At 41.0% G+C, this 17,033-nt stretch overlaps 1 protein-coding gene across 2 annotated transcripts in view; it reads right to left on the bottom strand.

Annotated features, from left to right (window-relative positions):
- Positions 1-6,530: 6,530 nt before the first annotated feature.
- cacna1ha (calcium channel, voltage-dependent, T type, alpha 1H subunit a) overlaps positions 6,531-17,033 on the bottom strand; it is a 99,465-nt gene continuing 88,962 nt past the window's right edge. For both annotated transcript variants that reach the window (XM_077618423.1, XM_077618424.1), the window contains exons 37-38: positions 15,165-15,319; positions 6,531-13,914 (exon numbers count right to left, since the gene is read on the bottom strand). In XM_077618423.1, the coding sequence (XP_077474549.1) occupies positions 12,562-13,914; positions 15,165-15,319 (1,508 nt within the window). In that variant the 3' untranslated portion in view covers positions 6,531-12,561. The remainder of the gene's footprint in view (positions 13,915-15,164; positions 15,320-17,033) is intronic.

Here is a 17,033-nt window from a genome sequence, read left to right as displayed (position 1 = left end):
CACCAATTAGTTTGTAAGCATGCAAAATTAAAGATGCGGAACATTCTTATTCTGTTGAGGAGGGGGGATCGGCCAGCTTGTCTTCTTTTCGATCTATAGTTGGTAGGCGGAGTTTGAGCATGAGGAAGCCTTTATTAGCTATTTGTGCATTGGATTACATGAGATCACAACATTTGAGAACATATATACATTGGTGCGTATCATCGATAGTTACATTTAAGCAGTAGTCTGTGTCAACATAAGAAGCATGCAAACGGCCGATGACAGGGTTTGAAGATCCAGCCCTGGGTGTCATTTCCAGCGATCAGTCCGGTGGTGACTTTTTGATGGACTGCTGCTGCTGATCCTGCCCAGCTGACTTTGGGCACAAGCCAGGGGACACTGAATCGGTGGCCAGCCGATTAAAGGGCATGAAGAGAGAGACAACCATTCATGCTCAGACTTATACCTGGGGGCAATTTAGAGTGTCCAACCAGCCTACCATGCATGTCTTTGGAATTTGGAAGGAAACCGGAGGAAACCCACGCAGAGAACATTCAAACTCCACACAGGTGGACCGACCTGGATTAGAACCCAGGACCCCAGAACTGTGAGGCCGAAGCGCTAATGCCGTGCCACCCCAACCAAATCTGAATGTTTAAAATTGAAACTCTACTATAAAAAATTAATTAAACAGTTTTTCTAGCTCACAGTTCTGAGATCAAGGGTTCAATCCCAGGTTAATACCTTCCTGTGTGCAGGACTTGCATGGATTTTCTCCAGGTACTGCGTGCGGTCTCCTCACCTATCCCAAAGACATGCATTGTAGGCTGGTGGACACTCTAGATTGCCCCTAGGTGTGAGTGTGTGCGTGAATGGTTGTCAGTCTCCTTGGGATCGGTTCCAGGACCCCCACCCATGACCATTGTGAGCATAAGCAGTACAGATAATGAATGAATGAATGAATTTGGGTTTTTTCTGCACTTAATGCTGAATGTCCCAAAACAATACCCCGATCATCTGATGACTACCCATCAAATTCAAGTCCAATGGATGTTATTTCATCTCATATTCTTCTAAATTGAATACATTTCCAAGAAGTTAGAGACTACATCATGCTGATTCTGACCCTGTTGGAATTTCCACTGCTCGACAATTAGTGTTATAAAGTATGTGTGTGTATTTGCATTTTCCAATGCTTGGGGCTGTCCATCGGTGATGTACACAATTGTGTGTTTGTGTGGGTGCCTTGACGTTGATGACATACGGTGGCAGTGGGAGTGCGGGTGTTCCTAGGTCACCAAACATCTGTCTGTGAGACGGCAAAGCCCCAAGTGCTTTGAAATGTGCACTCAAACACATACATTTTTACATAGCGTTTCCTGCATTTTGCCCAATAGAATACAGTAATACTTTGAGATACGAGGTCAATGCGCTGCGGGAACGAGCTTGTACGTCAATTTACTCGTATTTCAAATCAATTTTTCCCAAGATAAAATAACTAAATACAAATGAATCCGTTCACACCCTATGAAAAATCAACAATCAAAAATAGGACATTACAATGGAAAAACATGTTTTTAATTGTTCTAATTCACCACCTACGCACACAAAGTAACACATACCTATCTTGTGGTCATGATCTGCAATAAAATGTGACATTATCGTATAGTATTGTATGGAGTTTTTACCTTTGGTAACGGCTAATGACGGAGAAGAGAGACTTGGCACGTTCGGTTCGCTACACTTTTGTTCACACTACATAACATAACACAAGCTTCAAAATTTAACTTAAATTAATTTCACTTACTATAACTATACTGCTATGACCGAGGCAAAGGTGTTAATGTATTCCGCCGCGGCTTTCGAGTCGGAACTAACTGCTCCCCCTTGCCTCACAACTGAGTGTATACCCAGTTCGTTTTTTAAAGTTATCGAAACAGCCACAACTCGCTTTGAAGGTTTCGGCTGGCGTCGAAATATCCCCTTTCTCAGCTACTTGCTTTACTTTTAAGTCCTTGCAGATTCCGGTAACTGTTTCTCTTTTATCCTTGTTAAAAGAAGTCCCTCCCTCAAGTCATGAATATTACTGTCCAGCTTGAAAAATGGGCGGGCCGGCGGCTGAGTGGTTAGCGCGTCAGCCTCACAGTGGGGGACCTGGGTTCAAATCTGGGCCGAATGTTCGTATCTCTGGGCAAAAATTTGCTCAGAATTTTCCTCGTATCTCAAATTTATCATATGTTAGGACACTCGTATGTCAAGGTACTACTGTAATGTTATGTGATGAATTATTTACTATTTAGTCACAAGGCACTAACCTCAGTTCCGGCATCATGGAGCCGAAGCTTCCTTGGAGCCAATGGGAGAGCAGCAAAGTGTTGGGAGTCAATGGCAAAGTAACAGAAAATGTATTTTTGTTTCCGGGGATCTTTGGTTTCGTTACTGTTTTTTGTATCTGGAACATAAAATTTCCCATTAAACCTTTTCCAGAACCTGAATAGTGTTATACATTGAGTAAGTAGAGTGTTACTGTTGTGCCTTGACCTTATACCTACAACGCCATGTGCTCGTTCTGGGGGATTTGAAGATAAATGGAGACAACAAAGAACACCGAGTCTCAGGGTGCGTGCAGACACATCAGCAGAGGCTTTATTCAAAGAAGCACACTCGATTTGACATCAGACTCCAGTAGATATTTTCATTCCAGTGGGCACAATGGGCATAAATTTTAATATTAGTGGGTATGTTTCAGTTTATAAGGAACTTCCAAATCTGGAGTTGTTTTCCATGGTTAGCTAGCCTTGGCAATTAAACTGTCTTATTACTCAGGTGCTTGAGAATAATGGTGGGATCTTTCTGATGGTACCCGGCCTGACCAAGGCCAGAGCAAGGGGGGGTTTCTTTGGGTACTCTGGTTTCCTCCCAATCCCCAAAACATGCATGGTAGGCTGATTGAGCACTCTAAATTATCCGAGCATGAGTGGTTGTTGTTCTCCCTGTGCCCTGCAATTGGCTGGTCACCCCCTGTGCTGGTATTTAGCTGGAATAGGCTCCAAGACCCCTGCGACCCTTGTGGGGATAAGTGGTACAGAAAAATAATGAATGAATGACAAGAAAAATGATATAAAGATTAAATTAATACCATTCTGACATTCCAAATCAACATTTTATTTTTGTTCATCCACTGAACACATTATAAGATGTCAATTGTTCATTCATTTTCTGAACCGCTTATCCTCAGAAGGGTCACAGTGGGTGCCAATTGAGGGTGTGTCCTACATTGTGCTTACATGGAAACGATAGGCTACATCACCCCCACCATCCTTGTGAGGATCAGCAGTACTGAAAATTAATGAATAAAAGAACAAAACTGACATACACACTAGTTATATTGTAAAGAAGCACCATAAAGATTGCTGAACTAAGTTGTGAAGTGAAGGTTGGAACTACCTGTAGGTGAAAAAGGCTTGTGAAGAGAAGATAAGCATGCAGAGCAGGCACGCACAATATGGAGATTGGTATGAGCCAATCTTTTAAAGTCACACTTCAAAGAAAGTTTAAGCCCAAAAGAGAGAATTTTCTCTGGACACTGCTGAAGTCAGCCTCATCAGTTTATCTCTGATTATTGTCAGATACATTGGAGCAGAGCTGCATTTAAAATCCACATTCTTCGAATGAGGAGGCGGCCTGGTGGTGCCAGTGGTTAGCGCATCGGACTCACAGCTCTGGGGTCCTGGGTTCAAATCCAGGTGGTCCACCTTTGTGAAGTTTGCATGTTCTGCCCGGGCCTGCGTGGATTTCCTCTGGGTACTCCGGTTTCCTCCCACATTCCAAAAGAACATGCATGATAGGCTGATTAGACACTCTAAAATGCCCCTAGGTATGGGTGAGTGTGCATTGTTGCCTGTCTCCTTGTACCCTGCGATCGGCAGGCCACCGATTCAGGGTGTCCCCCGCTTCTGGCCTGGAGTCAGCTGGGATAGGCTCCAGCACCCCGCGCCCCTAATGAGAATATAGCGGTTCAGAAAATGAGATGAGATGAGAATGAACCCCACTTCAGTTTATTGAAGTCATGCTACTCATTATTTAACGAGCATATATTGCCATCTAGCGTTCAAAAATGAAATGGATCTGCTGCAGTAGCCGTGACCTGGAAGTGACAACATTTCACAAATAATGCGAACTAATGCCATTACTGCAATTTATGATACTGCTTATGTGGTTTTTAAGCTGTTACCACTTTGGTGTTCACAAAAGTTTGAATGCAAAAGAAATGTAGCTTGAAAGTGTCCAGACGTGCTTTGATCGCACGTTGTTACACTAGGTTTTTGATTTTTTGAATTTCTGAACCGCTTTATCCTCACTAGGGGCACGGGGGTGCTGGAGCTTATCCCAGCTGATTTCGGGCCAGAGGCGGGGAACACCCTGAATTGGTGGCTAGCCAATCGCAGGGCACAAGGGGACAAACAACCATTCACGCTTACATTCATACCTTGGGGCAGTTTAGAGTGTCCAATCAGCCTACCATGCATGTCTTTGGAATGTGGGAGGAAACCGGAGTACCCGGAGAAAACCCATGCAGGCCCGGGGAGAAAATTCAAACTCCACACAGGTGGACCGACCTGGATTTGAATCCAGGACCCCTACAGTGAGGCCGACGCGCTAACCACTCATCTGCCGGATCACCCCTACACTAAATTTGAAAAAATTAAATTCCGCCAAACAAGAAACTCATCCTTTGAAAACAAAAGGCTTTGCAAGCAGAACAATTTGAAGAAGCCATTAGGAATTGTTAACCAGCATGTACGTGCAGCATCATAGTCAGTAGCTACTGGGGTTGCCAAATCTCTGAAAATAAGGGATACCACTTCGGTAGAGATAACTGACCCAAAAACCGTCACACTTTAATTATTCTTTTTTTTTTTAAATATAAGTGTTATGACTCAAACCTGAGTTAATTAGGTGAATGTTTGAGTGATTTAAGCATGTGGAATAACAATAATGATCAGTTCTGAAAATGAATACGTAATAATAATAAAAGTAATAATAATAATAATAATAATAGTAATAATAATAATGATAGTAATAATAATAATGATAGTAATAATAATAATACTAATAGCAATAATAATAATAATGATAGTAATAATAGTAATAATAATAATAGTAATAATAATAATAATGTTATTTTTAAAAACTATACATTTAACCTGCAGCCTGGTGATAAAGTGGTTTGCGTGTCTGCCTCACAGTTCTGGTATCGAGGGCTCTATCCCAGGTCGGTCCTCATTGTATGTTGAGTTTCCATGTTTTCCCTGAGCTTGTGTGGGTTTTCCCCAGGTGCTCCAGTTTCCTATCACATCCTCAAAACATGCATGGTGGGCGGGTTGAACACACCAAATTGGCTATAGGTATAAGTTTGAAGCTGAATGATTGTCTGTCTCCTTGTGCCATGAGATTGGCTGGGCACAGATTTAGGGTGTTATTTTATCTTTCTATTTCATGTATGAGCATATGTTTATCATGCCCTCGATTTCTTGCTTGGTATAATTGTTCACAGTAAAATGAATATGAATAATTATTTAAATAAATCAGAATTCTTTATGAGTGGCCCAGTGAAAGAGTGATTAGCACACCACATTTGCCTCATACTTCTGAGATCAAGGGAGGGTTCAACCACTAGACTAGTGGGTTTCGACCTCCTGCTGTGGAGTTGGCATATTCCCTCCATGCCAGCATGGGTTTTCTCCAGGTTCTCCAGTTTTCTCTCACATCCCAAAAACATGCTGTCATGATTCGCCTCGGGTCCGCAAAGGCGAGGGAAGTGCTGGTGCAAAACTTAGGACTTTTAATGACAAAATAACCATACAAAAATAACACAGGAACAAAATGCCAACTAAACTGGGAGGAACACACATCGACGAAGAGGCAAAATTTAACAATCACACACATCTGGCCACATAAGGGAAGGGGAGCCCCGAGGGACTCAAGAGGCGAAACGCAGACAATCACCTGGACAGCACACACAAAAACATGCACACGACCACCTAAAACCCCAACAAAACGTGACACATGCATGGTAGGTTGGGTAAAGACTCTAAATTGTCCTAGTGTATGAAAGTGATCATGAACGGTGGTTTGTCTCATTGTGCCATGTGATTGGCTGGCAACCAATTCAGGGTGTCCTGTGCCTACTGCCCACAGTTGGCTGGTACGCTCCGGCACGCCTGTGACCCTTGTGAGGATAAACTCTACGGAAAATGTATGAATTAATTATTGTTTGTTTCTTCCCACAGCACTGAACTGATTATATTATATTTCAGAGCTATCTTTCCCCGTTATTAGAGAAACCGTATGCGACTATGCGTGGTTTCATATTCTTCCATTACTGTTGAAGATTGTTATGCATGTTCATAAGCTAAACTTAAGAAAGATGAAAAATAAAACAGACAAAATGTTTCATTTAAATAAAAAACATCTTGTATTTTCCTTTTTTCTTAATTGGCAGGGCAAGGAGGCCATCACACAATAATCAGCAAAGACACATCATGGAGATTGTCTCCTCTTTGTCTTCCTCGCTCTCTTAAGAGGAAGGGAATTACTTTATTGCAGACTTTCTCAAGACACCAAAACCCCTCATTATAAGGCCTGGGGGTTTAAATTGTGTCTAGGCCAAGCAAACGGAGAGGAGAGATTCCAAGACTCCTGGTCAGCCAGATGAGCAGAGGTTCCAAGAGTCTAAAACATTGTTATATTCAGAATCTTCTGCTTCATTTTTCAGGCTGAATCAGTGTCAAGCCTGAATAATGCATCATAACTTATTTTTAGACAAATACAGAGCATAAGGGCTTAGGCTATTCCCACATCAAATATATATTGTATCAATAATACAGTTGTAAATTTCTAACATGTTGAGAGTATCAGGAATAAAAGCTAAAGTGAAAAAGGGTTCAGCTTAACAATTAAAAGAATGTCGATTCCGAACAAGAGGATCAACAAGTTTCCATGTCTCACTAAAAAACTGTATATTGTCCTTAGACAGTAAATACCCAACCATATTGCATTAGGCAATAAAGAAGAGGTCTTTTAAAAAATTATATCAGATACCAATTAATCAAAGCCCATAGCTTATAGGACGTTTGTCTACAAATGGAAACATTTAAAAATGCAAATATTAAAATCTCTAAAACATCCAGATAACTATTTCCCAAAAGTGCCTTTTTTTTCTAAATTAGAACATGCAATAGTCCTAAACCGGTTCCTTGAAAATAGGAGATATGCAATGAGATCCAAAGATCTGTAACTTTAAAAAATAATTTACAAAAAGATGCAGTCAGTGGTCCAAACTCAAAAGTTGAAAATGTAGATTAGTCTAGACTGCATTAGGTCCGGAGAAAACGATTCAGAGACTTTACTGATTAGACACAAGAATTTGTGATTTACAACTGCGCAAGAAGACAAAAACATAAAGAAAAAAAATAGATTGGCAGACAGTTTGCACAACAAAATCAGACTTCATCATTTAAACAATATCGTTTTCGTTTCATAACCCAATAGTCTGTGAATCATTTGTTCCTTATATGTATACATTAACTAATGCTTGATTACTCAAACTTAAATAAGGTTTCATACAATTCCTTGACCTGCAAGATAAATATGACATATTCTTTCCTATCCTTTTTGTTTGATGAAGCTGTATAATAATAAATTTTGAACAGGATACAATAACCGCAGGTGGACTGTGGAAGGTACATGAAAACTCAATAATCACACTTTCTAAAAATAGAACCCAATTGTAATTGTAAATTTTGGGGTGATAATTGAAATTGTTCTTAAATTATTCAATGCCATTGACGCTGATAGATATCCAATCCAATTTGGCAGGGAGGCTGGCAGCAATCGTACCATTCAGAATGGATTAGACGTCTATCTCTGTCAGTGGCAGCCTATAAGTTAACTTTTTAAATGACTAACTCAAGAGTCCAACTATCAAGATCCAGATGCATGATGCAGGTATTGTTATTCATTGCAAATCCAAATATACAGAATACACTGTATTTGTATTCATAATTTTATCAAAGGATTGCTATTACAAAGCCCGTTTTCATACTCATACCGAACTTCTCCCAAACAAAAACATAAATGCACTTCTTGCTCATTTGACGACAGACACAGTGAAATATTATACAATATATACATGTTGTGCTTTGCCATGTTCCGAATGGCTTTGGACTGTACCGTATTTTCTCGCAAATTTGCCGCCTCCGCTTATAAGCCGTACCCTTAAAATTGCCTTAAAATCATTGAATTTTACAATTTCTCTTGTATAAGATCCCCCCTGATTCACAATTTTCACCTCTATATTTGTGGTTTTAATAGGGATTACAAATGTGTTACTTTGAAGCGAAAATCTTAAGAAAAATCATCACACCTGGTATTTCTGAGATGCTGTATGAATCGAAATGATCATCTGCTGGATTGCACATTATTGTGGTCAATATCATAAGGAAGTTAATATGCCTGTCTTTGTAAATGCGAAATATCAAATTATTCAATTTGAAAAAAGAAATAAGTCTATCTTGACCAGAATCTAATGCTTTTTAATGACAGAAATTACAATTTTCTTACCACAAGTTTAAGATATTGTGGCGGCCATATTGCTTCTAATGTCGAAATATCTCGATTCTTTCGGTGGTTCATATTACTGAAATAGTTGTCACTTTCGAACAAGAAAGAAAAAGAAAAAAAATCTAAGCGGCCTTCTGTTTTATTTAATAATCACAAATGTACAATCATGCAGCTAAACCTTCAAAATCATTGCGTGCACGTAGACGAATTAAAAAAGGAAGTCACGTGAGCAGTGCTGACATGGTAAACACTACAAACACATGTATCAAGGCTACTCACGTCTGGCCAGTCAGAGCACGTTTAACTACGATAAGATGGTGGCGCCCTGAGCGAGCAATGGCGGGCACAACTAAGTGAGTTTTTTCATGTTTTATCCCAGACACGCTTCATTCTTTTTTTTTGCATTTCATTCATAGACATCAAAATTTATTTTGTTTAGGATTTTCTGTTTATCCTTTCTCTATTTTGAAATAAATGACCGTATCGGCCTCATTGTCTTGCGTTATAGCCTTTCCTCCTTGCCGCCTTGCAGTTTTGTGCATTTTAAGTCTAATTTGTGCGCATATAAGCCGTACTCTTGATTCAGTCATCATTTTTTGCAACAAATATGGTTCATATGCGAGAAAATACAGTATTTGTCCTATTTTGTCATCCATACTTTTTGCTGCAAAGTATAGAAGTTTACTGCCGTTAGATCCATTGCGTATGTGCAGTGTCTTCCTACACACATTTTAGTAGAACAATGGACTAACGTCAACTATGACGTAAACATTTTCTGGCAACATAAGAATCATTGAAGCTGCATGAGTCCTGCTCTAACATTATCCACAAACATGCTGCACTGGAAAGGATTTATTTTACCATTGTATTTTACCATCAAAAGTGAAGTATTTCAAAGCCAGTTTGGGTTGTGTCAATAAAATTTTCAAGTAAACAAACAATATGTGATTAACACAAATTTAAACTTTTTAGTGTACATTATACTGCATATAGTGTTGCACCGATTTCAATAGTGGTATCAGTAATGGTACTGATAAGGAACTAAAATGACGTTATACATTTTGGTGTGTACTAAGAATAACATGCCAATGATGTACTTTTCAACCTAACCTAACCGGTCAACCTAACCAAGATGTCCACAAGGGACCCACACCAGCGTAAAAAAGAAGCGCTTTTTGCCCTTCTCAGAATAATGATAGACATCAATTTAAGTGGCATCCAATCATCTTTCTGCTGTAAATTATACAAGTTCATCACTAATTGACATCCAATCTATTTGAAGTGGGAGAGGTTGGAGATTCCTTGATCGTTTAGTTGAAGTCCTTCCACTTAAAATTGATTGGACGTCTAGGGTTGTCAATGTAAGACAATAAGTTAAGTAGTGTTTGACCAACCCACAGTAGTCATTACTAAACAGCCAAGTGAGTACGTGTTAATTTGGTATTAGAAGAATCTAAACATGCTCTATATTTTGTAAATTTAAAAAATGGTATAGTATCGGCCCGTGACCGGACGTTTCGTCGAAAGACGTTTGGTCCCCGGACGTTTGGTCCCGGACGTTTGGTCCCGGACATTTGGTCCCGGACGTTTGGTCGACCGGACGTTTGGTAGAACGGACGTTTGGTCGCCGGGTTCGCTCGCTGTCAAATTATGACAGAGTTTACTGTTGATATTTTGATATTAGATATTAAACTCACTCTCTCTCTCTCATGATTATAATTTTGAGAGCTGGTTTCAACAGTAATAACCCGGCGACCAAACGTCCGTTCTACCAAACGTCCGTTCTACCAAATGTCCGCTCTACCAAATGTCCGTTCTACTAAACGTCCGGTCGACCAAACGTTCGGTCGACCAAACGTCCGGTCAACCAAACGTCAGGGGACCAAACGTCCGAGTACCGTATCGGCCAACACCACTCATGAAGGTATTAGAATTGGTATCGGGAGCCAAAGAATGGTATCGGTGCAACACTATCATATATACTCTCTTAGTGATGTGTTGTGCTGATCGGATGCCTCGATGAAAACCAAACTGAAAAATACATTTCTGCAACTCTCTCTGCTTACAATAAAAAAACTAGTAGTTAAGCCTGAGCATTCCAAGAAATATACAGTACATTTGGCCGTCGCCAGCCACTCTGCATGCAGGAGGCAAAAATTGTTAAAAAACTGCCAATCTGTGTAAAATTATGCTAGATATAGTTCTGATGGTTTGTATGGAAGAACTGTCAGTGGTTGATGAATCACTATATTTTCTCTTGATTTATAGTATAATTATTGCACTCTGGCTACACATATCTAGTAAATAAGTTAGTTTGGTTATCTTCAGATATACAGAAACACGTCATGAGATCACAGCAGATCCAGTAAAAGGCTCAGTGATGTAATGGCTATACTTGGGGAAGCAAATGCCAACAAATGTTGTCGTGCCTTTGTTATGACTAACAGGGACACCAAAGGACTAACTTTTATTTGAATGTATTTTTATTAAGTTCTAAAAAAAAATTACAGATCTATATGGGTTCTCTTATTTGATCGGGGCAAGGGGCTGTATACAAATAAAGCGCTTGACTGTTTTCTTACTATATTTCAGGTAAAAAAAGACCTTAGAAAGTACAAAAAGATCCGTTTGTGGAAAAAAAATATTCAAGGGAAATAGATAAGAAATGAAGGAAACAGAAATGGATATATAACATATTTTCACATGGCTAACCAGTATACACGTTTGGATTGCATTTTATCTTCAAGAGACACAAAAAACAAAAATGTGTCATTCATAAATTGTTACTTAAAAACAACTTTAAACGTTTTTTTTTACTATCGTTAATAACATAACAATGTATCCTAACTGTAAATAAATTAGAGATCCTGCCCGGAATTTTCCGGAATTTATTACTGTGCCAAACCTGTTTTGTTTCTAATTTACAATTTAAATAGAAAATGCTAAAATCGTGAAGATGGGAGATTTTTTTTAAATCAATTTAACTTGCATCACTGAGCCCTTTTCGTGGGGTGAGATCAAGACACCAAATACATTATAGTTTGAGACAAAACTACAGAAACACACTACACATGTATTTTTCACTTATTCTTAAAAAATAGAAAAATAAATATCCAATCCTCTTCGTCATTCTATTGTGGAGAATGTATCTCCTTCGTCCACCTTCCTTTCCAGGTTTTGAAAGGAAACATACATTCAAGAAGATAACTGAGGGAAAAAAAAGTAATTCCAACGTTAACTTTGTGTGCAAAAAACACTTTAGATTTCTATAAAAATATGTGTATATATGGATAGCGCTATTTTTTATCTCACCAAATAAAGAATTTCCTTTATTTACACTGCACAAAATACAGATAAACACACACTACTGCTCTGTCCTGCTTCCCCTCCATCAAGAAAGTGTAAGAAAAATGTGGTGACACAACAAGGACAGGCGTAGGAAAACGTACAAACAGTCATACGTGTAAACACACACACGGATACAAACGCACCTACTTGGATCAATGTGATCAAGGAGCAAAGGAGGGGCAAGCAGAACTTCTGTAGAAAACCTGAAGTTGCATATCCCACAATCCCGTGCCACGCTTGCACTTAAACCATTTTGGTAAAGGTCAGAGGTCATCAGCCAGACGCTGCTTTCTGAATGGCTCGCGTGGGTGTAGACAGTGTATCAAAAACAAACAAAAAAACATACAAACAAAAACTTTGGCTACAGTTAGGTGGCTTTAGTCCTTAATTGTTAGGTGCTGTTGCGGTAGAGCTTAATAAATCAGTTTTCAATCTTTTGGGATGCAACAGCGTAATTGTCTGTTTGTCTGAGGACAACAATTTTCAATATTCTTGAAAACAAAAGAATCAGTCTCCCCAAAATACTCTTCTCTAAACTCCTGAGCTCAGCATGTTCTCCAGATTAGGAGATTTTGGACCAGTGATTTCACTTCCTCCTTCTGATGTTCATTGGGCGGTCCTCCGCTTATTTGCGTTAAATCCTGCACCAGGTCCCAGTTTGTTGTCAAATGGAGAAGCACAGGGTGCGGGCTCTTCATCTGACAGGTATCTGGACTGCGTTTGGTCGAAAGTGAACTGCGGCAAGGGGAGGCATTCCTTCGTGAGAACGGCATGCCTCGCAGTGGCTGAGATTGGGCTCGTCTGTGAGAAAGGCCTGGGGACAAGAGGTGCGTGAGGCTGGATGAAAATGTTTGGGCTGATTGGCACAGGCGGATAAGTCGGGGTCGATGGGAGGGGTGGAGTGTACGTGTGTGTAAGTGTTGAGGTCGGTGAGGGGGTCAGCGAGTGTGTTTGTGGTGGTACGTGGACGGGTGTGAGCACTCGGTGCGTAGGTGAATGGCCTTGCGAGTCCACGGGGATGTCTTGTTTGTTTGTCGGCATGTGTGCCGTCAAGTCATAAGATGGCGTTCTCCGTCTCAGCATCATGCTGCAGTCTGCAAGTTTTGGGGGTGAGGGCAGGTGTTCTCTTTCTGATGGGGGGTGGATGGATATGCAAGGAGGGCTGGTCTTCTTCTTTCGGTGTCCGCCTCCAACTGATTGGACCCGCGTGGGGAAATGGCCTTTTTCTTTTTGAATCTCCGCCTTAAAGTGTCGGTCATCCTCGGCGATTCCATCTTGTGGGAGACACACCTCAATGGAGTGGCGGCGATGGTCATCTAGGAGAGCGGCAGACAATAATGACGGCTTGTGTGGGAATCCCTGGGTATCAACGCTAAAGCCCTTTCTAAAGTCCATGTCCTTCAATTCTGCTCCAAGCATACTCCTAGAGGAAGGCCTGTGCAACATAGATGGGGTAGGCCAGGAGGTCGAGTCGGTGTACGGAGAGAGTGAGTGGCTTCGACCCGCTTTCGCTCTGATTTCCTCGCCTCCCAGTTCGGCAATGTGCCTGTGGCGGGCCAAACTGTTGATGTGAGACACTTCCTCGTCAGCCGGGTCAAAGAGGGAGGCAGCGGAGGGTGGTCTTGGCCGGTGAAGGCTCACCGTGCGCAATGGGAAGCGTGGGGAATGAGGCGGTGGGAGGAGAAGTGATGGAGAGGAATGTGGAGGTGGGAGTGAGGCTAGCGAGGAGAGTAAAGGAGGAAGAGGTGAAGGAGACAGGGAATGGAATGAGAATGGGGTAGGAGAGCAGGGTGGAAGGGAAAGAGCTGAGGGAGAGGAGGAACGAGGAGGAGGCATAGGGGACGAGGAGAGTGGAAGAGGGGAATATGAGGAATGGGACAGCAGAGGTTGATGGACGACGTTTGGCCGCTCTTGTTGCTCACAACTTTGGACTTCCACAGAATCAACTTTAAGCGCCACCTACAAAAGAAATATATATATTTAGTTTCCTCAAAATAACAGTGGCAAAGGGATAACAGTGTTATTGGCAGTGATGACACAGTGGCAAAGGGATAACAGTGTTATTGGCAGTGATGACACTAGCAATGAGTTCAGTTTGTACTTCAGCACCACTCCTTGTCAGCATAAGCTGTACAGATAATGACTGAATAAATAAATGAGGCAGTGACGATACATCCCACAGATATTATGTGATGATGTTAGCACTTGTTCTTTGTGTAGGATATAAATATCAGAAGCAACAGTTGCCCTAAGCACAGAGGTTAGAACAAGTAAAGCTCAAATAAACTTGATTCTCATCATCGCCAATCATTCTTATTTACCCTCTTTGTGCTTGGGCCAAGCCAGTTAAAGTTTAAAAGAGTAATGACCTACTTATTAAAATCATTGTTTACCTAATTTTACTTTTAAAATAATATATTTATATACAGATATTTAATATTTTATTTTTCCAAGAAACAAACCAGTGGTAAACCCTTTATTGTACGTTTGTTTGAGGATTTTGATCTGACCTGGTCCACAGAAAGTTGGTGACAGTTTGGTGTTAGGGATGTAAATAGAAGTAAATTGAGGAGTTTCATCTGGACCAAAACCGTGCCTGTCCATTTTGTGGTGATGTGGTATGCTATGTTAATAACATAATAACACAATAATAACAACAATAGTTGTTAAAGTGTGATCGCGTGGATGTGTGTGTATGTTTACTCAGCTGCCATTCACAATTTCACACCCAGTCTTTGGATGTTATTCAGTTAAATGGCTTAATACATTCCAATTGGTATTATGCCATTATGTGGTCATTCTATTTTTTTTTCTGCCGGGGGGAAATTACTTTTTGCTATTAACGAAGGGGCTCGGTCAGAGGGTCACTGTGTCAGAAGTCGAGAAATTTGTGTGTTGACAAAATCCCCTTTTTTGTGTTGCATTCCACACAGAGGAGCTACAGAAAAATAAGTCTGCTTGGTTTATGCCAGATTTCAATTTATGTGTCAACTTGTTACTTCAGAACATGTTGTAGACTATCACTGATGAAGGCTAGCCAAAATGAAAAGTACTAATTTCTGAGATGAAATTGAAAAAATAAGGTGGGAACTGAAGTGCCTTTTTGCATGTACTTTTTACCAAAAGAAGACATATATCATTAAAGAAAACGTTTATCATTGTTAGCCGGATGGTTTCCAAGCAATTAATAGTATTAACAATTGTCTCACCTGTCTGCGCAGGGCCCGGGGAGAGGGGTGGGCCATTGGTGGCGCAATGCAGGGCAGGTGGATAGAAGGAAGCAGTCGGAGCTGAACGGGGGAAACAGGTACCTGCAGCAGAACCTGACTCTCGCAAGGTTGCGAGCGAACTGATGTCAGTGAGCCTGAAGGTGAAAGATGATTCAGGTTTGGAATGAAGTAAATTGAGTTTTAACCGTTTCATGCACAAATTGTATATATTTTTTAACCCTCCCAGGCTGAAGGCCGAAGACATGTAATGCATTATTACTATGAGTCAAAAAGGAATTACTGGATGTCTAACGCTGCAAATATCACTGAAACATTAATATTACAGACAGTCTTCATGGTTTCTGCCAAAATGTCCTACCCGTGCGAAACGTCCACCCAGAGGCGAATTTGACAGCCAAAGTAGTACGGTGCACTTTCAGCTTGTTTTATTTAGATGCATAAATGAAGAACGTACTAAAAAATAATATGAAGTACATATGAGTAGATTATGTAAGAGTAATTCAGGGTGGCCCGGGGGGAGCAAGTGGTTAGGGCGTCGGGCTCACAGCTCTGGGGTCCTGGGTTTGAATCCAGGTCACGTCCACCTGTGTGGAGTTTGCATGTACACCTTGGGTACTCCGTTTTCCTCCCACATTCCAAAAACATGCATGGTAGGCTGATTGGTCACTCTAAATTGCCCCTAGGTATGGGTGTGAGTGAGCATGGTTGTTCGTCTCCTTGTGCCCTGCGATTGGCTGGCCACCGATTCAGGGTGTCCCCCACCTATGGCCCGGAGACAGCTGGGATTGGTTCCAGCACCCCCCCCCGAGACCTTAATGAGGATAAAGCGGTTCAGAAAATGAGATGAGATGAGATGTGAGGAATGTGTGTTAAATAGATCAAAACTATGCTTTGAAGCTACAAGAAAACACACAGTTTAAAAGCTATGAGAACAAAACAAACGTCAGAAGTATTTGGAGGCAATGAAAAGGTGTGCATTGGTAGGACATTTTGAAGGCTAGGAAGAAGATGCAGAACACTGATTTAAATGAATTGGCGATCTATCCCTATTAAGGGAATTCCAGGAGTTAAAAAAGTGGTATCTATGCTTATGAATGCTTCTACATATGGAATAATCAGGTTACGCAAAGCCTTGATGGATAAAAGACACAAAAAATCCAAGCCACGAGATCAAACCTCCCCCAAAAACTTACTACTGTTTTGTTTTTTTAAATTGTCATGGTACAGTTGCTTTCCCATTTGCTTTCCTAAAACCTTGCTCCCATGGGGTAAAAGGAAGCTACGGCTCATTGATGCTGGAATGAAGGTTAGAACACTGTAGGTGGATGCGAGAGCCACCTTATTCGGGAGAGCGGCCAAGGGGGGAACAACGCCAGTCCGCCCCCAAAACGGCGCACTTCATGCACACGCCATAACTGACCCAAAATGAGGTAGTGGCCCCCGGTAGAGTTTTAACGCAACTGTCCAACCAAAAGCCCATATTTTACAGGGACTTTTTCATCTTTTTCTGGGATCATGGCAGAGCATCTCCAGGCGGCGGTGAATTCCTGTTGCGTGTGCCTTGGGCCTATGTTCGTAACAGGGTCGTTTCTTGACTTTTTCGAAGTATACATAACATAATTCTAAGTTGTGTATGTTTAGACAGATGCCACTCACAATTACTCCCCATTGGAAAATGTCTTTGTATTTCTTCACCTGATTTATGGCTTAATGAATAATGTTCTTATCTTTTTTTCGAGGGCGGTCCAGTAGAGGGTTAGGTAGCGCGTCGGGCACACAGTTCTGGCGTCAAGGGTTCGATTCCAGATGGGTCCTCACTGGGGGTGTTCGCATGTTCACCTCTGGCTC

This window comes from Stigmatopora argus, chromosome 14 (genome assembly GCF_051989625.1).
Source record: "Stigmatopora argus isolate UIUO_Sarg chromosome 14, RoL_Sarg_1.0, whole genome shotgun sequence".
Lineage (NCBI taxonomy): Eukaryota > Metazoa > Chordata > Actinopteri > Syngnathiformes > Syngnathidae > Stigmatopora > Stigmatopora argus.
Note: the sequence above shows the minus strand (reverse complement) of the source record. Positions and strands in the feature narration are given on the sequence as shown.